General features: G+C 41.6%; 1 protein-coding gene across 2 annotated transcripts in view; it reads left to right on the plus strand.

The window, feature by feature from the left end:
• The window catches only part of ITGA6 (integrin subunit alpha 6), an 87,270-nt gene that overhangs the window by 39,327 nt on the left and 22,785 nt on the right, over positions 1 to 25,158 (plus strand). For both annotated transcript variants that reach the window (XM_047772890.1, XM_047772891.1), the window contains exons 3-19: positions 537 to 616; positions 2,416 to 2,671; positions 4,690 to 4,821; positions 7,914 to 8,124; positions 9,100 to 9,293; positions 9,431 to 9,519; positions 10,199 to 10,317; positions 16,456 to 16,554; positions 16,813 to 16,874; positions 21,238 to 21,398; positions 21,575 to 21,718; positions 23,641 to 23,756; positions 23,877 to 24,066; positions 24,158 to 24,241; positions 24,328 to 24,407; positions 24,553 to 24,630; positions 24,718 to 24,820. In XM_047772890.1, the coding sequence (XP_047628846.1) occupies positions 537 to 616; positions 2,416 to 2,671; positions 4,690 to 4,821; positions 7,914 to 8,124; positions 9,100 to 9,293; positions 9,431 to 9,519; positions 10,199 to 10,317; positions 16,456 to 16,554; positions 16,813 to 16,874; positions 21,238 to 21,398; positions 21,575 to 21,718; positions 23,641 to 23,756; positions 23,877 to 24,066; positions 24,158 to 24,241; positions 24,328 to 24,407; positions 24,553 to 24,630; positions 24,718 to 24,820 (2,198 nt within the window). The remainder of the gene's footprint in view (positions 1 to 536; positions 617 to 2,415; positions 2,672 to 4,689; positions 4,822 to 7,913; positions 8,125 to 9,099; positions 9,294 to 9,430; positions 9,520 to 10,198; positions 10,318 to 16,455; positions 16,555 to 16,812; positions 16,875 to 21,237; positions 21,399 to 21,574; positions 21,719 to 23,640; positions 23,757 to 23,876; positions 24,067 to 24,157; positions 24,242 to 24,327; positions 24,408 to 24,552; positions 24,631 to 24,717; positions 24,821 to 25,158) is intronic.

Below are 25,158 nucleotides of genomic sequence, written 5' to 3' on the forward strand. Positions count from 1 at the left end.
TGGCTTTCCTTTTTTTGCATTGATAGAAAGTTGGAAGGTGAATCTGAGGCCTTGTCTTCCCATCTGCAGTAAAGAACAGAACAGAACAGTTCATGCTGTGATGTAACAAATTTGGTAGTAGGTCAGAGTGCCCACTTTTTGTTTGTTTAGATGGTACTTCCAGTTTGGAAACTAGATGTTTACCTTGTTGCTTGAAGGGGCATCTATTGGAGGGCTTACCCCTTAGTCTTAACTTTTCAAATGCCTTTCTGGACTCAGGATCCTGGGAGTCAGAGAGGGTGAAAGGTTACCAGGTAAAGCTGGGTATTTTACAGAAAGAATTTTATGAAACAGTCATACCAAGAATCACTTACCCATTTTCTTAAGATGAGAAGTAATTTTTCTGGATTGAGTCACTGAATTTACTAAGCAGTTAGACTTGGAGTCAAGACAATTTAGAAGCTGTTTCGTGTATTTTTGTTCACTTATTTTTTCCTTGCCTGTTGCAACTGCTTTGAAGTCCTAACTGTATGTGTAACCTGTGCTGCTTTCCACAGCTGACCCTTCATCAGAAAGCAAGGAAGATCAGTGGATGGGGGTCACCGTCCAGAGCCAAGGTCCAGGGGGCAAAGTTGTGGTAAGTGTAGAGAAGTGTGTCCACTCCACAGTGTCAGAGGGCCTGTTGTGTGGCAGCGCTGGGCTTGCAGGAGTGAACAAAACAGGCAGAGCTCTGGTCTGCATAAAGCGCACATTCTAGATAACTGACAGCTTTAAAGCCGGAGTGGATGACAAGAAGAAATCAAAGGGTCGTTTTTCCTGTGATTCCTGATCTCCTTTGACACAGCTCCACCATCTGCTTTTCTTTAGGACTTTCAGATTCCAAGAACTTATTAAGAACCTTTATTATCCCTAAAACTCTAGATGGTCTTAAGGAAGGGAAAGAAAACAGTCGTGGTTTCTGTCCTAGGAACTATATAACTATTGCAGCTAAGTTATAAAAAAAAAAAATACAGGAATGCTCACAGAAAGCGGGATCAAGTCATTTTAAACTCTCTAGTTATTTATTCTGAGTTTCTTCAAATAGACGTGGTAGCAAAGAAAATAGGGTTTGTTGCACAGATTGTGCTCGATGGCCTTGGAGGTGCCAGGCTGGATTAGGATGATCCTTCTGTGTCTCTTTCAAAATCTGGTTGCTGTCACAATTTTTTATAGAATTTTGAGAAAAATGAGGATTTTACTGAACACTGTGAATTTTTATACCTACGGGGCTGCATCGACTTGGACATTGCAGATTATTTTTGGCCTGTGTTATATGGAGGGGAGCTTTGAATACTTTGTGAAGTTAGAGATGATGTCATCCCTCCTAGCAGTGTAATTCTTTGACTCTTTCTTTTTAAGGCCAAACCTGCAGCATATGGAAGTTCCCGGGCCAAGAGTTGAATTGGAGCTGCAGCTGTGACCTATGCCACAGCTGCAGTAGCTGCAACCACACCAGATCTGAGCTGTACCTGTGGCCTACATTGCAGCTTGTGGCAACGCTGAATCCTTAACCCATTTGGGGATGGAACCCACATCCTCACAGACATTATGTCGGGTTCCTAACCCACTGAGCTACAACGGGAACTCCTCTCTGCCTTATAAAATAAGCTTCATCTCTGAGTTTAAAGGATAATAAGTTAGTTCGGACTGAATATAAGGAAATAGTATGGGTAAAGCCAAGTGTGTTTTAGCCGTGTTTGCCTGATCCCTGTAAAAATATGTACATGATTTCTGTCCTCTGGAGCATGATTACTTATTTTCACAAACACGTCGATGTGAAGCTTTATACAGCTACTAAAAGCCAATTAAACTGAGAAGATGAAGTAGAGTGTTCCCCATTGTTTATATGACAGGTAGATTTACAAGTAAATGGCCCGTAGATTATAGACTGGCATTCAGTATTTGTATTGGAGCATTATTCTCTGGGTGAGGATAAGACAGAAGGCCTATGCAAGGTAAATGGTCTCCTTTGTGCTACTTTGGGGAAGATTTAATGGTTTTTGACTCTGATCTTGGCATGATGACACATGTAACATCCCTTTTTTTTTTTTTTTTTAATTCTTTTTAGGACCACACCCACGGCATGGGGGGGTTCCCCAGGCTAGGGGTCAAATCGGAGCTGCAGCCGCCAGCCTACACCACAGCCACACTAAATCCATTCCATGTCTGCAACCTGCACCACGTTCACGGCAATGCCAGATTCCCCAACACACTGAGCGAGGCCAGGGATTAAACCTACATCTTCATGGATACTAGTCGGGTTCTTAACCCACTGAGCCACAAAGGGAACTCCTAACATCCCACTTAGAATTAAGCTCTTTATTGTTGACAATTTTATCAGCTTGTAACATGAGATTTGCAGACATATACGGGCTACTTGATTCCTTCTGTTTGCAGACGTGTGCCCATCGATATGAAAAACGGCAACATGTTAACACAAAGCAGGAATCTCGAGACATCTTTGGAAGGTGTTATGTCCTAAGTCAGAACCTCAGGATTGAAGACGATATGGATGGAGGAGACTGGAGTTTTTGTGATGGCCGATTGAGAGGTCATGAAAAATTTGGTTCTTGCCAGCAAGGTGTAGCAGCTACTTTTACTAAAGACTATCATTACATTGTGTTTGGAGCCCCAGGCACTTATAACTGGAAAGGTATGGCATGCATATTATAGAGATTAGTATAACTACATTATTTCTGTTATGTGCACTATGATTTAGTATATTTTGAGTTAAAACAAAATGTGTTATAAGTCATTTGTTTATTATAGAAGTAAATAGGATATTAAAAGATCTAAAAATCTGATTTTTAAAAACATTGGTGGAAATGTTGTTTTAAGAGATTCCCCCTCCCTCCACTAGCAGTTAATGTTGATAGAAGTAGTTAACTTTTTCTGTAAGACTATAATTTAGTAGTTTTTGCTGTTTTATATTTGCCTGTTTCATGGAGACGAAAGTTTTCATTTTAAGGTAGGGATCTGAAAACTGAGGACAATTGAGTGCTGTCGTGTACAAATAACATTGTATTAATACAGCCATTTGTTTCATTATGTGTTGTCTTAACGGCTGTGTTTTGCTACTAAAGCAGTATATATAGTTAGAAACGTAGGTGACAGATGAGGGAACTTTGAGATGATAATTTAAGGTACCTTGTGGAAAGGTTGTTTAGTGGTATTGTTTAAATAATACCGTGATGTATGTCAGAGGAGACACTGGAGGGAGGGAAGAGAATGGCCCGTGGTTTTTGCCTGGATGGACATGGCGAGTGGTGCTGTAATAAAAGTTTAACTTCTCTGAGGAAATTAAGCAGGTGTAGGAAACCCCTATGTTATAAAGGATAATTAACCTGATTCTAATCCATAATGAAGAGAAGAGCATCCTATTTGGACATAAGCCTTTTTATTTTTGAGGAATTTATTAAAGTAAATTCTGTGTTACAACATTTTCACTAGTTAGGACACACTTAAGAAAATTTTCCCTTTTCCATTCAAAAATTTCCAAGTTTTAATTCCAGTTAGAAATGGTCCTGGAGGAGGTCCCATTGCATGCAGTGGAAATGAATCTGACTAGTATCTGTGAGGTTTCGGGTTTGATCCCTGGCCTCGCTCAGTGGGTTAAGGATCCGGCGTTGCTGTGATCTGTGGTGTAGATCGCAGACACAGCTCAGATCTGGCGGGCTGTGGTGTAGGCTGGCAGCTGTACCTCTGATTCAACCCTTAGCCTGGGAACCTCCATATGCCATGGGTGCGGCCCTAAAAAAAGCAAAAAAAAAAAAAAAAGATGATCCTTGAACACTGTCGTTGTCATCCATAGAAACCTTCCAAAGGAAATTACTCCCTACCCCCAACCAAATCTTTCCCATCACAGTATATGTCAGGTTCTCTTGACCTAATTAAAAAACACATTGAATTTAGAAGTGGTTTTATTTTAGCAAGAAGAGATGCCATACATAGTAAAACAAAACAATAAAAATGCCTACCAGTTATGTATGCCTTAATTTAGAGAAACATGTCTTATCTGCTTTATAAACTCTGACTTAAAAAATTATCATTAAAAAAAATCATATAGTGGGCTTATTATATGAAATCTTTTTTCATGTTTTGTGAAAATTTGTTAAAGATTTTATTTTATTTTTTTTATTTTTATTTTTTTTTAAATTATTTATTATTTTTTTTTTCCCACTGTACAGCAGGGGGGTCAGGTTATCCTTACATGTATTGTTAAAGATTTTAAATCTTTGGTTAAAGTAATTTGAAGTAAAGATCAAAATATTAATTTCAATTCTACATTATAGTTAAGAAGGTAAATAGATTTAAGATTATAAAAATGTAAAATACCACATCTATATAATTAAAATGTTTTCTGTAGGTTTAGTTTACTAAGTAAACATTCCATTTTCCATCTAGTTTCATAGCGTTATAAGATACTTCATGAAAACACATGGGCTTTTTTTTTTAATCACTGGAACAAATATCTTTGTACAAATTTACATGAACATGTTTTTTTAACTGTAATAACTCCAAAGGTCATCTCTTTTTTTCTGCCTTTTCTTCCTCCAAACTTTTCTTTCTGTGTTTAATGAGAACCTGAGGCGTGTTTATTAGGAACCATCTATTTTGTTTCACCTTCTTTTTTTTTTTCTTTTCTTTTTTTTTGCCATTTCATTCTTTTAGGGATTGTTCGCGTAGAGCAAAAGAATAACACTTTTTTTGACATGAACATCTTTGAAGATGGGCCTTATGAAGTTGGTGGAGAGACTGACCGTGATGAAAGTCTTGTTCCTGTTCCTGCTAACAGTTATTTAGGTAGGACGAGAGTAGGTGGTGTGCCTGCCTCTTCAGACGCCTGTGTGTGACCTGCTGTCGCAGGCCTCTGAGCTTCCTGGGTGAGACGAGGCCATGTGGAGCCAGGGGCCTGTGGCTATATATACTGGAGTTGGATTTAAGCCTTGGGCAATCCCAAGGTGACTTGACAGATGCTGGAGATGCTTCCCTTCTGAAAGGAGCTCCCTCAAAGCAGAAGGAAACTTATCATCTCCCAAATCCTCTGTCCTCTCAGGTGGAGGGCTATTTCCTGAACTAATGTCAGCCTCTGTAACCCGAACCAGGCTGTTCAGGCAGCCATGAAAAAAATGCATGGGTATTAGCAGGAGGCTGAACTGCCTCCCCTCTCCCTTTAGCGCCTCTTTCTAGAGATATTCTTTAAGAGCTGCATTTATGAAGTTACTCTTAAGAGGCAGGTCACCACCTCCAGGTCATTTCCAAGAGCTGGCCTTGCTTCCGGATTGGGGCCCCCTTGTCACCAGGCCCCTTGCGGGTGGCACGGGGGCTCTGCAGCCGAGGCTGAGCAGGATGGCCAACACAACTCTGAGGACACCCAGATTGTGTCTAAGTGCCAATTCTTTAACTCCTCAGGCTTGTTTGCATTACTAATGGGTGTCCTAAATTATTCATGTGCATTATGATAATTACACAAAGGCTTTTAAAAGCTTTAATTCTTGGTGTGAGTTGACATAAAGAATAATTACTGTGCATTTCTTGGGAAAAAATGTAAAAAAGTCTCCTAAACCTAAATAGTAACCTATTCTTTTTTTAAAAAAATAGAGATGTACCCATATGCTAGAGATATTACTAGAACAATGGAAAATTTTTAAAAAAGGAAAAAACTAGTTGTAGATCGAAGGTCTTAGTAAATATAGTCTTAAAAATTGTTCTAATTATATAAATACAGATAAACAATATTCTTTATTTAAAAAAAGAACTTTTCAGAAACTATCCCCCAAATTAAAAACGCAGTGGGAAGGCATAGAAGGGAAAAAAGTTAGACTTTTCACTTGTTAAGCATCTACAGTGTGCTTTAAATCACACACTGAACTTACTACTTGTAGGTCTTATTTGATCTTTCTAACAATATCGTAAACTAAGTATTATTGTCCCTCTTTTGCTGATGGGGAAAAAAAACCCTGTGACTTAGGGAGATTAATTTCCTAGTCTAAGGTCATACAATTAATAATCCCCCAGCAGCTGGGTGTGTGAATGCTGTCGGTGGCTTTGCAGAACAGGAAGGAAACTCAAGGCTGACTGGCTTGCAGTCTTAATTATTAAATAGGGTTTTTCTAGGTAAAAATCCTTTTCAGGGTAACTATTATCAACAAACCAGTATTTTATTTGGATAGACTTTAATAGCCTCTCTTCAGATGTGTTCTTTAGGACTTCATTTATGATTTCAATTCAGTGGTTCTGGTCAAGAAATCAACCCTTTGGTCTTTCAGACAGATGCCTGTGGATTTTATAAACTTAGTTCCTATGGGAACACTTGAAAATATTCAACATATTTATTAACCACATTTGCCACTTTTAGAATGGATTTCTTCACCACTGGGTACCTGGAGGCAGGAGGAGGGGAGTCCAGTTTGTACTGTTATGTTTTGGTTGTCCATGCTGTCTGTGCATCTGGTCTTTCGGATAAATCCATGGGTTTTAGGAATGAAATGATCTGCTTGAGGTTTTGGAAGCTGGCAGAGAGGGTGGCTGGCCGGTGCTGGCAGCCTCCTCATCCAGCAAGCACGGCAGGAGCTAGTGTGCCTCTTACCAAGCATAATTGCTTTTTCTGCAATCTCTTCCGCCCCACGCATGTGTCCAGGCCTGCTGTTTTTGACCAGCGTTTCCTATACAGATCCCGATCAGTTTGTTTATAAAACACAGCCTCCCTGGGAGCAGCCCGACACATCTCCTGATGTGATGATGAATAGCTACCTAGGTTCGTGACCTCTGAGATGACAAATAAATTGTCTTGGTCATGGTCATTTAAGAATTTTTTTTTTTGATCCATACAGAGCATAAATCTTTTTATTTTCTATTTCATTTCAAGCGAAGCACACATAAAAAGCATGCCATGGTTGAGGGCCTGCAGCCAGATGGCTTCCAGAGCTGGATTCGATCATACCTCCCTATTTTGAACTTGCAGCTCATCCTCTTTTTCCACTCACTTCACAATTTGAGAACCGCTACAGTAGTGGTGAAGCTTTTTATAAATAAAGCCTAATCCAAAGGGTGAGCTTAGAGTAGTCCGTATCTGCCTCCCCTTGATGTGGGAAGATTTTGCTTAATTTGAATGATTTCGATGTGGGCATTGGTGTTGGCTTGCCACTCAACCTCAGCATGGGTAACCTGACATCCTATCTGATACTTTATAATGAGATGTTATATCATTTTTCTGCCCCCTCTCTGAACGAGTATGGAATTGATACAGCTGAGAATTTGCTCACCTCTATTGTTTATACCAGGTTCTCAAATACTCCAGCTCATCAGTCATGGTTTTGTTTGCATGTTTGTGTCGGAGGACTAAGTTGGCCCCAAATAGTGAAATGCTCTCAGCGGTATATTCATGAGATGAGTGTTTGTTCTTGCCTGACAGACAGTGGAGGAGATGGATGAATATGGAAGTTACTCTCACTACATTAGAGCAGAACTCTGTAATATGCCCTCAGCTACGCTATGTCGGGTTGTTACCTGTCTTGAGATCATTTGATAATTATCAACTATAATCAAATACCTAGCTTGATCTCCTTTTTACAGCAGTCTCAGTATTAAAATGGGATCCAAACGGATTCTTGAGCTGCCTGAATGTGTCATGACTCAAGTTCCACAGAGGCTAAATAGCATAGGTACTTTTCTTTGGAAGTCCTAACATGTTCCCATAGGAAGCAGTGCAGTAGTCTGCTGCTTTGAACTTGTGTCCAGTTTCTTGGCTCTGGAACTTTATCATCGATATGAGAGCTGGTGGAGAGGGTCAGAGGGAGAGGGTGGGAACGAAAGGAAAAGGGAATAAGGGAGTAACCACTGTTAGAGACCTCCTGAAAAACGGAGTTGACACGAACTGTGTTTTGTTTCCCTAGGCTTTTCTTTGGACTCAGGGAAAGGTATTGTTTCCAAAGATGAGATGACTTTTGTATCTGGTGCTCCTAGAGCCAATCACAGCGGAGCTGTGGTTTTGCTTAAAAGAGACCTGAAGTCTGCACATCTTCTCCCCGAGCACATATTTGATGGGGAAGGGCTGGCTTCTTCATTTGGCTATGATGTGGCAGTGGTGGACCTCAACAGCGACGGGTAAGAGCCTCTCAGGTTATTTTTCACTTGCAAAGAATGCATGGCTGCTCTGGCTATGGCAGGTCTTGAGACGATCCATCCTTTCAGGTTAGTCAGTGGAAAGAATATTTTTGCTGTTGGATTTTTATTATCCCCTCCTATCTTCATCACTTATACTTTGGCAGCATATGTTCATTCATTACCCTCCCCAGGGGGTAGGAGTACATGTTCAGTCTTCAGTTTTTACTATGTCTTGGTGTCATAGGTCCGTGACAATTAAAATTTGGAGACAAAGTAACTCAAAAAAATGACCCCTGTGTGGTTCTGTTCTGTGGTTTTCTTCCTCCCTCCCTCCCTCTTTTCCTTCCCCACACTTGCAGCATATGGAAGTTCCCAGGCTGTGGGTTGAATCCGAGCTGCAGCTGCCGGCCTATGCCACAGCAACCCCAGATCTGAGCCACGTCTGTGACCTGTACCGCAGCTTGCGGCAACACCAGATCCCTTAACCCACTGAGCGAGTCCAGGAATCGAACTTGCATCGTCACGGTTCCTGGGCAGGTTCTTAACCTGATGAACCACAACAAGAACTCCCTGTTCTGTGTTTTCTTAAGGGGCTGTTGGAGCATCTAGAATGTCCTGTGGAAAGTAGCAATTGGTGCCACAAGCCCATCTGTAGGTCTCTCTGGCTGGTGGTGCCAGTATGGGTCTGTGGTGGTGGGTCGAAGGTGGAGTGGGAGTCTCTCTGCATTATAGATGTAACTTGGGAACAGCCTTCACGTTTTTACCCTTGATGTTTTTCTTTGGGTGTTTATTGGAGGCTACCTTGATTTATTTAAAAAAAAAAAGCTTTAACTGATAAAATACAAAGTCCAGATTCGAAGTCCTTGTATCACTTCAATCTTTGTGTCCTTTGTACCTGGGCTGGTGGGATTTTCCCTATGCCTGCTGGTATTTTAGCTAATGGTTCACAGTTCTTCCCCCTCGTTATGTTTTCAGGTGGCAAGATATAGTTATTGGGGCCCCACAGTATTTTGATAGAAGTGGAGAAGTTGGAGGTGCAGTGTATGTCTACATGAACCAGCAAGGCCGATGGAAAAACGTCAAGCCAATTCGTCTTAACGGAACCAAAGATTCTATGTTTGGCATTGCAGTCAAAAATATTGGAGATATTAATCAAGACGGCTACCCAGGTAGACGATAGATTGTGAGATGGTCATGATTAACAGGTGATAGATTATTTGACAGTGTTTATGGCATTTTATTTCAAAACATTGTATTAGAATGCTTTTAAAAGGTAGTGTTTGTTAAAATGTGGTATCATCAACAGATATTGCAGTTGGAGCACCCTACGATGGCAAGGGGAAGGTTTTTATCTATCATGGATCTGCAAATGGAATAAATACCAAACCAACACAGGTAACCAGACCGTCTGGATTTCTACAATAAGGGGCTCAACATTTTGCCTTGGTGTATGTGAATTTTCACACTGATGATGTTTTATTTACAAGTCTACGATAGTATAAATTTTGTTGTTATTTAAAGAATGTATTAAAAGAGAGCTTGGAAATAGATATAAATACAGTGACCTGCTAGTTTTAAATTGTAAAATTCCTTTGGTAAATTAGGAATCAAAGCCAAAGGAAAAGACGCTTCTACCCTGATGGCATAAATAGATAGAAATGTGGTAATATTCCTTTTAGCAGCATACTAAATAGAGATGAAACTGAACAAATGTAAGGGGTGATTGTAATTGTGTAGAGAATTCAGATACCAAAAACTAAAAATTGCTGTAGAGAAAAATAAGACATTGAGAGGGTGGGTAGAGAGAGGTTTGGTTTGAAAAATGCTGATTGACTTCATGTAGTACACAAGCTCATAAAAAAATGCCTCTTTTGTCTTTTGAGATACAACATAGATCAGGTACCTTTTAGGAAGTAAAATGTATGAAGTGTTGGATCATATGTATATTGTAATTTAGTTATAAGTAAGCTCTTAAACTTTAGTTCAAAAGAGGCTTATGTGTCTTTTTTCAAAGCGTGGGCAAGGGGTTCATTTGGGTGGCCTAGTGTCCATTCTGATGTCCTGTTCCTTTCAGGTTCTCGAGGGTAAATCGCCGTCTTTTGGATATTCAATTGCTGGAAACATGGACCTTGATAGAAATTGGTACCCTGATGTTGCTGTTGGTTCCCTCTCAGACTCAGTAACTATTTTCAGGTGTGTTATCTCTGACTTTAGTTAAGCATGTTCCATAATCCACTTACCCAATATTTTTTTTTTTACATTTTGAATTGAAACTTACAACAACTATACTTCAAAGGCAAAGGCTTGTATGGGTTTTGAATATTTTTTTTCTCTTGAGGGTAGTATTACAATATAATAAAAACCTAATTCTTAAAACCTGGGTATAATTTTGAACTAATTTTTTTTAAAAGGCAGAATTGGTGAAAATTTTTACTCAATCTCAAAAACCTTTATTTTCGTAAAAACTGAGACACACAGAAAATTTGACTGTAGAGAAGGAAATAAAAAATCTTCTCTATTTCACCACCCTTATTAAACTCCCAAATTTTGGTTTTATAGCCTTCTGATTTTTAGTTTTCTGTGACCATACATGTATGTTTAACACAATTGAGATCACAATGTGCTTGTCATTTTGTAACCTGCTTTTGTTGGTTTGTACCATATTGTGTGACCTTTTTCTGGGAGCGAATTTATAATGCATAGTAGCTATTTCCCTGTCATTGAGTACTTTTCTGAATTGAAGTTAACAATTGTCTGAGGCATCACGCTTGGCTGGATCATAGTTTATTTAACACCTGCCCTACTGTCATTGGGCATTCATGTTGCTTTCCAGGTTGGGTTGTGATACACAATGCTGAGGTAAATAAACATCCTGACTTTCATTTATGTCCTGGATTATTTCCTTACGATAACTTCCCAAGAGGGAGTTGCAAAATTGAAGGACACGTGTGTTTTAAGATTTGTTATTCAGCTTCACCAAAATGACCTCCAGAAAGGCTGCAATGGTTTGCCCATCCGCTGTGTCCAAGTCCCGTTATCCCAGCAATTCTGTCACTACTGGAAGTTACCAGTAAAAATGGGTTTATTAAAAATTTTTTAATTTAAAAAATGCATTCGGGAGTTTCCATCATAGCACAGCAGAAACGAATCTGACTAGTATCCATGAGGACGCAGGTTTGATCTCTGACCTCGCTCAGCGAGTTAAGGATCTGGCCTTGCCATGAGCTGTGGTGTAGGTAGCAGACATCGCTCAGATCTGGCGTGGCTGTGGCTGTGGTGTAGGCCAGCAGCTACAGCTCTGATTCGACTCTGGGAACCTCCATATGCTGCAAGTGCAGCCCTAAAAAGACCAAAAAAAAAGGAGCACATTCTTGTTAAAAAGTTAATATAAATTTGCAGTAAGTGCTAGTTCTCCAATACTCTCTTCTTCCATGAACCAACTTTTAATAGTATTGAATATCTCCCAACTTGTAGGATATCATCACAGGCCATGCTATCATTCCTGTTATCCGTTTCGGTGTTTAAAAGTCTCTTCCAGTTATTTCTCCTTGTTAATACAAATACATTAATCTTGTTTAACAATTTAATACTATTCCATAATATGCATTTAATGAATCCTCAGTTGATGGAATTTTTAAATAGTCTCTGACTTTTACCTATTATAAACAGCATGCTAGAGTATATTTTATATACCTATATGTAATGGATTATTGTTTCTTTGAAGAAAAGTTCCTAGAAATAGAATTGCTGGGCTAAAGGTTACCACATTTTTGTATTAATACGTACACCCACAGAAAAGTGCTCACAGCAACAGCCTACCAGAGGGCCCATTTCCTCACACCCATACCAATATTGAACATGATAAATCTATTTAATTTTTGCCAGTGTGATATGTGATCACATCTTTTGATTGAATTTGTATTTCTTTAATCATTAGTGAGATGTGAACCATTTAGGGTTTGTTTGTATTTTTTTAACTATTTTTATAGGCATTTTTATCTAAAGAATCTCTATAAAGAAATGGGAAATGATGTACAGTGAAACCCTAAATGAAAAAAGCTGTGTCCTATATACCCCTGCTGCCTTCACTGCCCTGCAGTCTTCTGGGAAGTAGCAAGAGGAGATGTGGCCTCTATTATCTAGAAAGAATCCTGGGGTTCCTGCTGTGGGGCAGTGGGTTAATGATCCAGTTTGTCTCTTTGGTGGTGCAGATTCGATCCCCTGCCCAGCACAGTGAGTTAAGGATCCAGCATCACCGCAGCTGTGGTGGTTTGCAATTGCAGCTCAGATTTGATGCCTGGCCTGGCCCAGAAACGTCCGTATGCCGTGAGTGTGGCCAAAAAAAGGAAAAAAATAAATAAAACAAAATAGAATCCTAAGCAAAACCCCTGGGGTAAGAAAGTGAAACCAGGATACTTCTTAAGAAAATAGTATAAAAAACCACAATAAACAATACATATATAGAATACAATAGAAAAATAGTTATCTGGTTAAAGGACAAGATCTGTGAGAGCCATTTTATGTGAAAGCTAAGAACCACAAAAGAAGTTACAGATGGCAAAAATCGGAGACAGGAAAATAAGTAGGGGAGAATGGATCTGGGATATTAGGCCGAAGAAATAAATAAATAAATTAATTAACTAAATGAACATGTGTTACTGCCTTTATATGCCCGTTTCTCTCTGTTCGTATAGGTATTAGGCATCAACCTTAAAAATAGTCAACACTTTTAACAGGTGGAAAGTTATAGAATAACACTCAACTATTTTAGCAAAAGCAATTTGAACTTTTGAGTTCTCGTTTGAGAGATAGACCTCAGGTATCAAGAAGACTTGAATTCCTGTAGCAAAATTCACTTACTGAGTCTTTCCCAGCAGCTAGCCTGTCATAATTATTTGGCTGTATATAATTGATGTTTTAATATCCTTACTTTCCTGTCCTCCTCCTAAGTTGGTTGGCTGTGAACCCTGTAAAGTTGTTCCTTCTTTCCTCGTAGACAGTATGAAAGTAAATTTATTTATTTATATATATATATATTTTTTTTTTGTCTTTGTTGTTGTTGTTGTTGTTCTTGCTATTTCTTGGGCCGCTCCCGCGGCATATGGAGGTTCCCAGGCTAGGGGTCCAATCGGAGCTGTAGCCACCGGCCTACACCAGAGCCACAGCAACGCGGGATCTGAGCCGCGTCTGCAACCTACACCACAGCTCAGGGCAATGCCGGATCGTTAACCCACTGAGCAAGGGCAGGGACCGAACCCGCAACCTCATGGTTCCTAGTCGGATTTGTTAACCACCGCGCCACGACGGGAACTCCTATTTATGTATTTTTAATAGGGCCTCACCCGCAGCATATGGAGGTTCCCAGGCCTCAATCCCAGGTTGAATCAGGGGCTATAGTCATCAGCCTCCACCACAGGCACAGCAACGTGGGATCTGAGCCACATCTTTGACCTACACCACAGCTCATGGTACCACAGCTCACTGCAACACTGTATCCCTAACCCTCTGAACAGGGCCAGGGATCAAACCTGCATCCTCATGGATACTAGTTAGATTCATTTCCGCTGAGCCATCATGGGAACTCCTGAAAGTAAATTTCAAAAGCCTTTGAAAACAAAAGATGAGAAACAACTCTCTTATTTTACAAAGAAAATGGAGGCCTAGGACTTGCTTGAGCTTTTAAGGCTGCATCCTGCATAGTACCTGAGTCTTCCCAGCTTTGGTCCCTGGGCATTCCTCCCCACTAAATCCTACTAGTACTTCTGCAGAGTTAATAAATTATGCCGTTAAACATGAGGCAGCTGAGCCAGTAAGACATTTTTTTATGTTCATATGTGATGTGCTGTTCATATGTGATGTGCACTCAAAATTGTGTGTGTTTAAAAACAAACATGAAAACAGGATTTAGGTGAATGTATGTTAAAATAGTTCCTTTTGAAATGTATGCCACACTTCTATTTGTAAAACACTCTGGCATCTGGAGCAACTGGTTTTAAATTATTTGTGAATTTTTACCTTTTAAATATGCTTTCTCAAAACTTTATATATCTAGGAGTTCCCATTGTGGCTCAGCAGATTCAAACCCAACTAATATCCATGAGGATGTAGGTTCGATCCCTGGCCTTGCTCAGTGGGTTTAAGGATCTGGTGTTACCGTCAGCTGTGGTGTAGGTGGCAGATGTGGCTCGGATCTGGTGTTGCTGTGGCTGTGGTGCGGGCCGGCAGCTGCAGCTCTGATTCAACCGCTAGCCTAGGAACTTCCATATGCCTCGGGCGTGGCTCTGAAAAGACAAAAAATATATCTATAGGCATACCTTGTTTTTTTGCACTTTGCAGTTACTGCATTTTCTTGTTTGTTTTTTTAGCAAATTGAGGGTTTGTGGCTAGGTGGCTTTTTCCCAACAGCATTTGTTCACTTCATGTCTCTGTGTCACACTTCGATAATTTTTGCAACATTTTTGAACTTTAGTTCTTATTTATTATGATGATCTTTGATGTTACTGCTATGACTTTCTGAAGTCCCAGGTGCTGGGTAGCATTTATTTTTAGCAATAAAGTGTTCTTAAATTAAGGCATGTACATTTTTTTTAGACATAATGCTATTGCACACTTACTAGACTACAGCATAGTGTAAACATAACTTATGCTGGGAAACCAGAAAATTCATGTGGCTCATTTTATTGCTACCCTTGCTTTATTGCATAGGATCTGAACCCACAGTATCTCCAAAGTATGACCGTAGTTAGGATCTTAGAAATTAGTAGCTGTCTAAGTGTAAAATAACAATGGAAGGGTAAACAGTTCAGATCTAGGGAAACGAAGGAATGAAATGTGAGCAGCCCTTGCCCTTTTGCTAGCTCCCACCTTCACCATGCGTGTACTTGCATCCTTTAGCCTGTTGGTAGTTAAAGAGTCCAGCAGTTCAACCCAGCTGTTTGGATTTGGGAATACATTTTTCTCCAGGATGGTGGGGTTTACCACAAGCCCGCTAAAGTCAGTGTGACCAAATCCCTGTGGTACGGAAACCATAGGACCTGCTTGGAGTTCTGGCTGGGGAGTGAGGGCGGAGAGCCGGGCAAGTGACTCCCAGCCCACTTGCCCCCCTAAACCACCATTCACTTGTATTTCTTATGCTGAGGCAGGGGTGACCCCTTTGGCTGCAGGGAGTAGGGAACAATACATAAAGGAGAAAGATCATGTTTTTATATGGTGAAAGGCCTAAAGGTGGGACATTCAGCTTCCTGCTTGTGTTTGTGAGGTTGAATTAGGCAGAGCAGAGATGGGAATGGATGGAGGTTTTGCTTACAGAGATATTGCGAGGTGGCAACTTGGAGTCAGTCCTGGCAGCAGCAGGACAGAGACTTAAGCAGAAGGATGGGAGCTTCCCAGGGAGGATAGGAAGGGCAAATATCTGTAAGACGGGGACCTGTAAGCTCAGGATTTGCCTGGCTTACCAACATTCACGTGTAGGTAGAAATCCTGATCATGAGCATCCCACGTGTTGGGTGTGTGTTGGTGTTACCTTTTTGGAGGGTTTTTTGGCAAGATTACTCATAATTCAGAATGCATGTATCCTTTAACTCAGAAATTCTTAAGAACTTACCCTACAGATAAATAGACATATGTACTTAGGACTCATAGATGTGCATAGATGTTTATACAAGGATGTTTGCCAGAGCAGAAAGCTTAAAAAATTTGTAAATGTCTACTGACTAAGGACTGGTTAAATAAATGATGTTACATTGGCACATGTGAAAGGCAGCTAGATTTATGTGTGTAGATATAAGACCTCTGAAATGTCAGTGAGAAAAAGCAACATGCAGAACAATAAGCATGGAAAGCTCCCCTTTAGAAAAACGAAATGCATGTTACTATATTTAATTGTAGATAATGTTTTTAACCAAAACAAACTGATAAGTCTGGAAGGACACGCAAAGGCTTCTTGGGGGTTTGGGCGGGGACGAGACGTAATATTGGCCTGAAAACACTGGAACATTTACATATTGCCCATGTTATTCTTTCATTTTAAAAACTCTAATATTAAAATTATAAAGCATTTATAATTATATGTAGTAAGATATAAATTATAAAATGTATATTTTCAATAAATGCCATTTCAGACTTTTTATACATATCATGTAATTATGTTTTAAATTATGTCTGTTAACAGTTATTTTCTTTAGCAACGGGAGGGGTGAATCACACTGAGAAACATTTTTTTTTCTCAAGTTTTTAAGATGCCGCATCCAAGGATGCCATCTAGTATGTGAGTTCATCTTACATTCAGGTAGCAAAAAGCTAAGCTTGCTTTTTACTCTTTTTTGTCTTCAGATCCCGGCCTGTTATTAATATTCAGCAAACCATCACAGTAACACCTAACAGAATTGATCTCCGACAGAAAACATCCTGCGGGGCTCCTAGCGGAATATGGTGAGCACTGGCGCTGTGTCCACTTGATTCCCCCAGAGTTTCACGCCTCTGCTTTCTGATGACCCTGTTGCCCTAAGGAGCCCCGAGGAAGATTGAGAGAGAAAGGGGCAAAGGCAAGAGGAACCTGTTGAGTGCCCCTTAAAGCATCTGGCTCATCAGTAGTCAGTGGAGGGATTTGAGAGTTGGGAAACGTGTGGGGATTTTTTTTTCTAGGGCAGCACTGCATCTCTTAAGAATAATGTGTTTGATTTTATATAGCCTCAAGGTGAAGGCCTGCTTTGAATATACTACCAAACCTGCTAATGACGATCCTTCAATAAGTAAGTACCTAGTCCTTTAAAAATCGTGTTTTTCTGCCAGGTTGAAAGTTCTGCATAAATAACAGAAAAATAAAACTGAAATGGGCAAAATGAGTCCAGAAATTCTTGTCGAAAGAACAAAGTCTGTCCGTTGTCTTTAATCAGGAAGGTGACGCACAGGAGGGAAAAACTGCATTTGGTCCTCGTGGGAGTTTTCCCCAAGCAGGTGGCTCAGGGCAGAATGAATGCCTTGGAAAAGTACTCATTTGCTACCACAACTGTTTCCTCCACTTCTGTCTTTGAAAAGCAGTGTGGAGAATTGGTTTTGTGGTTGTGAGGTGGCGGAGGATGGTGGTAGGACAGTGACCACGGGAGCCTGAGTCCTGCTAGGATAATTGGCAGTTGATAGTCTCTCAGCAGCCCAGTCCCGCCCAGACCTCCCTGGCCTGGGACATTCAGGCTGTGTCCCCGAGGGCAGGCCTGGGGGAATCTGAAGGCTGGCCTTGAAGACTCAGTGACTCGGACTCTGCTTCTCATTCTAGCGCTGATGCTAACTGACCCTTTAGCACAGAGCAAGGCCCTTAATGCTTGGAGTTTTTATTTTCCCATCAGTTAAAAAGCCTGTGATAGGAATTACTACCCAAGATTGTGGTGGAGGAATTCTCGTGTGGTGCAACGGGTTAAGGATCTGGCATTGTCTCTGCAGCACCTTGAGTTGCTGCTGTGGCACAGGTTCAGTTCCTGGCCTAGGAACTTCCATATGCAGCCAAAAAAAATTGTGGTGGAGATCAAGTGAGATGAAGGGGTGAAAGCAGGTTGTCATTTACAAGGTCTTATGCTGCTTCCTTTCTTTATAACCCAAACAGGAGTTTGGCCATAAGTTTTGACAAATTTGTAACGATGCTCTAAAAATAGTGATTTTCATGAAGTCCTTCTCTGAGATGCTCCAGCCCCAGAGTGCAGGTGGGGGCCTGGGAATTTAGGGAAAATCTCTCCCCCAAAGAGACAGTTAAGTGAGGGTGGTTCCCAGGGGCTTGGAACTCCAGTGTAGCAGTGCCACCAAGGGAAGCTTTCTGGAAGGACCCGGGGTTTCTGTCCTCATGGTTTTCAGTTTTTACTCCACCCTGAGGTACAATGAGTTTTCTGAAAGTTTCTCCATGTTGTCTGAAGTGTTGCTCTCTTTCTTCTTAAAAGATGTCCCTTTGGAGTTCCCGTTGTGGCACAGTGGAAGCGAACTTATGGGAACTTCTATAAACTGCAGATGCGACCAAAAAAAAAAAAAAAGAAAATAATTCTTTGTGTGGTTTTCAGTGGCAAAACATACTTTATCACTGCTCACAATCTGTCATCCTCTCAGTATAGTTTATGTTGTTTTTACCCAAATGCAATACCTTATACTTTCCAGCTGGGATGATGGACCTTTTTCTGTTGTATTTGGAAGTGACCTAGAAAGACCAAGAGAGGAGTTCCCATTGTGGCTCAGCAGTAACGAACCTGGCTAGTATCTATGAGGACGCAGGTTCGATCCCTGGCTTCAGTGGATTAAGGATCCACCGTTGCCGTGAGCTGTGGTGTAGGCTTGGATCTGGTGTGGCTATGGCTGTGGCATAGGCCAGCAGCTGCAGCTCTGATTCGACCCCTAGCCTGGGAACCTCCATATGCCCCGAGTGAGGCCCTAAAGAGACATAAAAACCAAAAAAGACAAGGAGAAACAGTGGTTCTTTCACTAGGCGAGGAGATGGAAATTTATATGCTCTTAGTCATTTTCTCAGACCGCTCTCTACAGATGTGAAATTTCATCAGAACACTCCTTACCTTCCTCCAGATCTATCACTATCAAATAAATTACACACTTTCTCCTGGCTTTAATGCTACGTTTGACACCATGTGTATTAGTTGTATATGACTCCTCCATTAACCAAGTGTTCCTGGATGGCCTATTAGGGTTAGAACTTTTTTCTCAGAAGACATTGAGAGAGGACCTGCCTCCATTGCCTGTGCTTCCACGGTTTTGGGAAATCCTAAATCAAATAAATAGCAGAACTCGCACAAAACTGCAGAAGTTAATACGTCTAAAATCTATTCTCAGTGTCAGAGAGGGTAAGCTCACTGTTTTAACGCAGCCGTCTTTAGACCTGGTGTTTCCACACATTCAGATATTTATAATTGCGCCTTAATGAGTGTTCTACTTGGCTTGCCCCTCAAAAGGTCAGCAGCGGTGGCCGACGAGGAGGATTTTAAGATGATGTGAACTGTCTGGAGGGTGAGGAAAGGTTAGCGTGGGTTTGGTAGATAAACGGTTTTAATGCCCCCACGCCTGCCCCTGCTTTGGCTGAGAGGGGCACTGGGCGCGGGAGCCTCCGTCTGGCTCGTCGTGGAGTTAGCAGGTCACTGATAAATGGATGATGTCAGGGGCTCACAGACAGCTGAAGATGGAGGCACATTCCATTTGGCAGCCGTGACATTTAAGAATTCTTCAGATGGACCCCAAAATTGCAAGTGAAAAACTGTCGTTTCTAAATTTGGGTCTTAACGTTATCGGACGTTATCGGAACAGCTGTGGTTTCAGCATAAGAATAACATCCCGTCGTGTGAGTGCAAACGTGCACTGGTAGGTAGGCTTCGGTTGACCTGTCCTGAAGATCATTTTCATGTCAGGTGCTCTTGCTGGGGAGTACAGTGGTGAACAGCCCAGGTGGTCCCTGGTGCGGCTTTGCCTGGGGAGCACCGTCGAGCAGCCTGGGTGCAATGGGCTAAGCGGAGTGATGAGAGACGCAGAATACTGTCGGGCCCGCTAGGAGGGACCAGGAGAGGCTTCCTGGAGAAAGTGATGCTCCCGCTGAGATCCGAAGGAAGAGTAGGGTTAGCCAGGTGGTGAGGGGGAGGTAGCAAGGAGAGGGTCCCGCTGGCAGAGAGGGAGAAAGACTCATGCAGAGGTCTAGGGGAAGTGGGCACGTGCACATCTAAGAGGCTTTATATGTAAGTCAGTCCTCTTTTGTGTTTGTGACAGACTCAGGTGCTGCCTCTGTCCCTCAGGGCCAGTCACCTAGCTCTGTGGGCTTCCATTTCCTCACCTGCGAGAAGAGGACCTTAAAATAGATGCTCTCAGAAGGGTCTCTTCCAAGCTCTAACGTGAATATTAGAGCATGGGTTATTCATTTTCTATGTTTTCTGGAGCAGATTTTATTCCCCGGAGGCTGCCTTCTCTGGCCCCGGACACACTTTGGTTTGTTTTCCCTGCCTAATAGTTCATGAGTGATTAATAAATGCAAGTTGTTTTAAGTATTGGCCCTTAAACGTAGTTAGCAGCTACATCTAGCAGCTGGCAAAAGAATGCATTCTGAAGTTAAGAAACGAGATTTTTTTTTTTTAAGGGTCGTATCCTTGGCATATGGAGGTTCTCAAGCTAGGGGTCCAACTGGAGTCAGAGCCACAGCAACGCAGGATCCCAGCTGCGTCTGCGACCTACACCACAGCTCACAGCAATGCCAGATCCTTAACCCACTGAGCGAGGCCAGGGATCGAACCTTTGTCCTCATGGATGCTAGTTGGATTCTTTAACTGCTGAGCCACGACAAGAACTCCCAAGAAATGAGATTTTGATCATTCAAATCCTAGCTAGTCTCCAAGCTCCATTAATGCAGGCAGTCACGAGCAGGATGTGCCTTCTGGGGCTTTGGAAGTTGAAACTTTGGTTGTGGGAGTTTTATTAGCTGACAGATAGGTCCTCTGCCCACTGAAAGGAGTATGTCCCTACCTTTTAATTCTTACTTTTTAAGTGAAAAATCTCATCCTGTCGTCAGAAGCCATCTCCCTCTCTCATACATATTAATAGAAAATAATGATATGTATGTCCTCTTTTACACAGCTATCCTTACAAATCTCCTTAAACTTTAGTGTATTTAAGAACCACCTGATGATTGATTGTATTAAAAATGCAGATTCAGGTAAGGAGGTCTGGCTGGGGCCTGAGGTTCTGCATTCCTGACACACCCCAGGAGAAGCTTCTGCTGATCTAGAGACTTTTTTTAAGTTCAAGAATCAGACTGTTGAAGGGGAAGCTGGTTTAGAGCCTTTAGGGAGGGTTGGGTACTCTGTAGTACTGAGTTCTTGAAATGTGGCCAAGATGCTACTCTGAGGTTTTGACTTATGCTTGAGCTCCCCCAGGTGGCCCAGTGGAAATGTAACTTTTAAAACATCGTTCAGCTTGATTTGAAATGTCAAAAATCAGAATGTACATTAACAGGAAATGTGAAAGGAAACTGGCCCTGGGGAAAAGTGTTCTTCCAGGAATTAAAATCTTTCCCAAAGAGACCCAGCATACTTAGCGCTCACTGTGCATGAATGCACCATAATTTCCTCCGATTTGCTGGTTTTTATCTAGCCATCGTGGGCACCCTGGAGGCTGAAAAGGAAAGAAGAAAATCTGGGCTGTCATCAAGAGTTCAGTTTCGAAACCAAGGTTCTGAGCCCAAGTATACGCAAGAGCTGACTCTGCACAGGCAGAAGCAGAAGGCATGCATGGAGGAGACCCTCTGGCTCCAGGTGAGGGCTGCAGACAGATGGGTTCTTTAAAGGGGACGGAAGTGGGGTTTGCAGTGATGTGTAGATTTCTGCCATTTACACTAGCAACCTGTTATCCAGGACAAAGTAAAGCATTGCTTTGGTGCTCCTCAGTGGTGTTGGTACCATGCATAATGGTATCTCTGCATACTTTTCAGGAAAATATCAGAGATAAATTACGTCCCATTCCCATAACTGCCTCAGTGGAGATCCAGGAGCCCAGCACGCGGAGGCGAGTGAATTCGCTTCCAGAAGTACTTCCAATTCTGAATTCAAATGAACCCAAGTCTGTTCACACAGATGTAAGTCTTCCTTTCATGTTTGCCAGTGTGTTTGCGGTGTTGTTCCACTAAGTTGGACGTCTCTGAGGGCAATAGGAGTAGTGATCGATTTGCTCTGAAGGCCATTCCTTTGTATTAAATAAGCTTTTTAATATGTGTCTGGTTTATTGGAGAACATTTGTGTCCCAGATTGGCAGCGACTATAGAAACATACAGTCATCAGTTTGGAGCCAGAGAACATTTTTAATAGTTTTTGGCCACTGAAACTTACTGAGACTACAACTGACAGAACTTATTATTCTCACATCAAGTTTCTCCTGTAGCTGTGTATGTAGGAAGAAATGTACATTGTATTTTACCATCGAGAATGTTAAAATGTAGAAAACAAACTCTAGTTAGTCTGAACATTAAAATCAGTTCAGAATTCAGTAAGACAAAAATATATTAGCAGTGACATAGTCATTTAGTGTCTAATGTAGCCTGTGTAATCTTAGGAAGAAAAACTTAACTGGCTTGCTGTGTACCTCCTATGAGGTAGCATCTGTTTGCTAGGGTTAAGGATGGCTGAGGTGCAAGATTAGAGAGCTGTGACATCCTGATTTGGCGTTTTGTACGTATCATCAAAATCTAGTTGATAACACGGAGTTCCCATTGTGGCTCAGTGGGCTAAGGACCCTACCTAGTATCTGTGAGGATGGGGGTTTGATCCCTGGCTTTGCTCAGTGGGTTAAGGATCTGGTGTTGCCCCAAGCTGCGCCATAGGTCAAAGACACAGCTCAGATCCCACATTGCTGTGGCTGTGGCTTAGGCTAGCAGCTGCAGCTCCAATTCAACGACTACCTGGAACTACCAGGTTCATATACCACAGGTTTGGCCTTAAAAAGAAAAAAAAAAAAAACAAAAAACCTAGTCGGTACAGGAGTGTTCGCTCTGAGGCTCCTGGTTCTGGTGGCCCACTGACAAAGCTTTTCATGAATGTGTTAGACTTAGGGCTGATGCCTAAATCTACACATTGTCAGAGTTCCCATCATGGCTCAGTGGAAAGAAATCTGACTAGCATCCATGAGGGCGCAGGTTCGATCCCTGGCCTCACCCAGTGGGTTGGGGATCCAGCATTGCCATGAGGTCGTGGACATGGTTTGGATCCCACGTTGCTGTGACTGTGGCGTAGGCTGGCAGCTGCAGCTCTGATTCCACCCCTAGTCTGGGAACCTCCATGTGCCTTGGGTGTGGCCCTAAAATAAGTAAATTAATCTACACATTGTAGTATTTTTTGTCACCAAGTATAGTTCCTTGTATACTTTTTAATATACTTTCAGTGTTATTGATTGTCACATTAACATCCCTTGTATATATCCTCAGCTCCACAGTCGTGTTAAACTTATGTTGTTGTTTTCAAGCAGGGAGATGGTGTTCCTTACTGGGTGTGATTATTGAGCCCCCCCACACAGTGTGGGCTCCTTTGCCATTTGCTTTCATGACATTAAACTCTGTTTCTCCATCTGTGCAATGGGCTCTTAATAGTATCTGCCTCCTTGGTCCCTCCTTGGTCTGTCGTGAGGAATTGTGTGTTAGGTGGCACTGTCATTATTATCGGTACATCTCACCGTAACCCTGTCACGTAGGGTGGTGGTATCCCCATGTCACCTGGGATGAAGTTTAGACTCTGCAAGGTTAAGTGATTTGGCCAAAGCCCCACGCTGAGTGAGTACTGGAGCCGGGTTTAATCTTCACTATCCCACACCACCCAAGTGCCCTGGTCCCAGTGGTCCGAAAACACAGTTTTTGTTAAAGGGCAGAGTGAGAGTTCGATGCTTGGCCAAGTGTATATGTAGCTTGATTTCTGCCCTGGTAATTGTCACCCTGGGAAGTCAACTGTATGGAAACAGTCCCCTCTTAGAGTCCTGAGTGGCGTAAATTACAACAGTTTCATTTTTCTACAGGTGCACTTCTTAAAAGAAGGATGTGGAGCTGACAACATATGTAACAGCAACCTGAAGCTAGAATATAAATTTTGTACCCGAGAAGGAAATCAAGACAAATTTTCTTATTTACCAATGTAAGAATGGCTCTGTGGTGCTAGTGAAAAGGACTCTGGCTCTGCAGTGACTTTTTTGCTAAAGGTTATTGAAACTGTACTGAAAACTCTTATCGTTTTCCTTTTTTTCCTTTTTACTAGTCAAAAAGGGGTACCAGAACTAGTTCTAAAAGATCAGAAGGACATTGCTTTAGAAATAACAGTGACAAACAGCCCGTCCGACCCGAGGAATCCCACCAAGGATGGCGACGATGCCCACGAGGCTAAGCTCATCGCCACTTTTCCAGACACCCTGACTTACTCTGCATATAGAGAATTGAGGGCTTTCCCTGTAAGTAGTTTTAGAGACCAGCTGGGAGGAAATAAACAAACATCATGGAGCAGGTATCTATACGGTGATCTGGTGTGTTTTTCTGTTACAGGAGAAACAATTGAGTTGTGTTGCCAACCAGAACGGCTCTCAAGCGGACTGCGAGCTGGGGAACCCCTTTAAAAGAAATTCCAGCGTAGGCCATGTTGTGCTTTAATGTTTTAAATGCCATTATCGTGTCCATAGGCTCAGCCTGTGGTAACAGCTGTTTCTATTTTTTAGGTTACTTTTTATCTGATTTTAAGTACAACTGAGGTCACCTTCGACACCACAGATCTGGATATTAATCTGAAGCTGGAAACGTAAGCTTCTTCAACCTTCCATTCAGAATTATTTCATGAAAACACAGCCAATGAATTGGCCTTTATCTAACTCCTAAAAGCAGTGTAATTTAATGAGAAAACTGACTGTTAAAATAAAACCCTATTGTTTCCTTTTCATTTTCAGAACAAGCAATCAAGATAATTTGGCTTCAATTACAGCTACAGCAAAAGTGGTTATTGAACTGCTTTTATCGGTCTCTGGGTAAGTGTTTGTGTTTAGCATAACAAATCAGTGTTTGAAAGAACCATTTACAGGCCTCACTAAAACTGGTGTTTTTTAATTTAATAGAGTTGCTAAACCTTCCCAGGTGTATTTTGGAGGTACAGTTGTTGGTGAGCAAGCTATGAAATCTGAAGATGAAGTGGGAAGTTTAATTGAGTATGAGTTCAGGGTAAGTGGCCATGGTTGGCCCTCTTATTATATATGTACTAGAAACTAACAAATGTGCTGCTGCTGTATGGTCTTGAATATGTAATTTTAATAAATGATAACAAATAAGCATGATAAAGTGAGTTTGCTAGGTTTTGTTTCTCTTTTTCCTTTCTGGCCGCCCCTGTGACATATGAAAGATCCTGGGCCAGGGATCGAAGCCTGAACTGACTTAAACCGTAGCTGCAGCAACGTTGGATCCGTAACCAGCTGTGCCGGGCTGGGGATCAAACTGGTGCCTCCACAGAGACAAGCCAGATCAGTAACCCACAGTGGGAATACAGAGTTTGCCAATTTTTA

The sequence above is a fragment of the Phacochoerus africanus genome, chromosome 3, assembly GCF_016906955.1.
Source record: "Phacochoerus africanus isolate WHEZ1 chromosome 3, ROS_Pafr_v1, whole genome shotgun sequence".
NCBI lineage: Eukaryota > Metazoa > Chordata > Mammalia > Artiodactyla > Suidae > Phacochoerus > Phacochoerus africanus.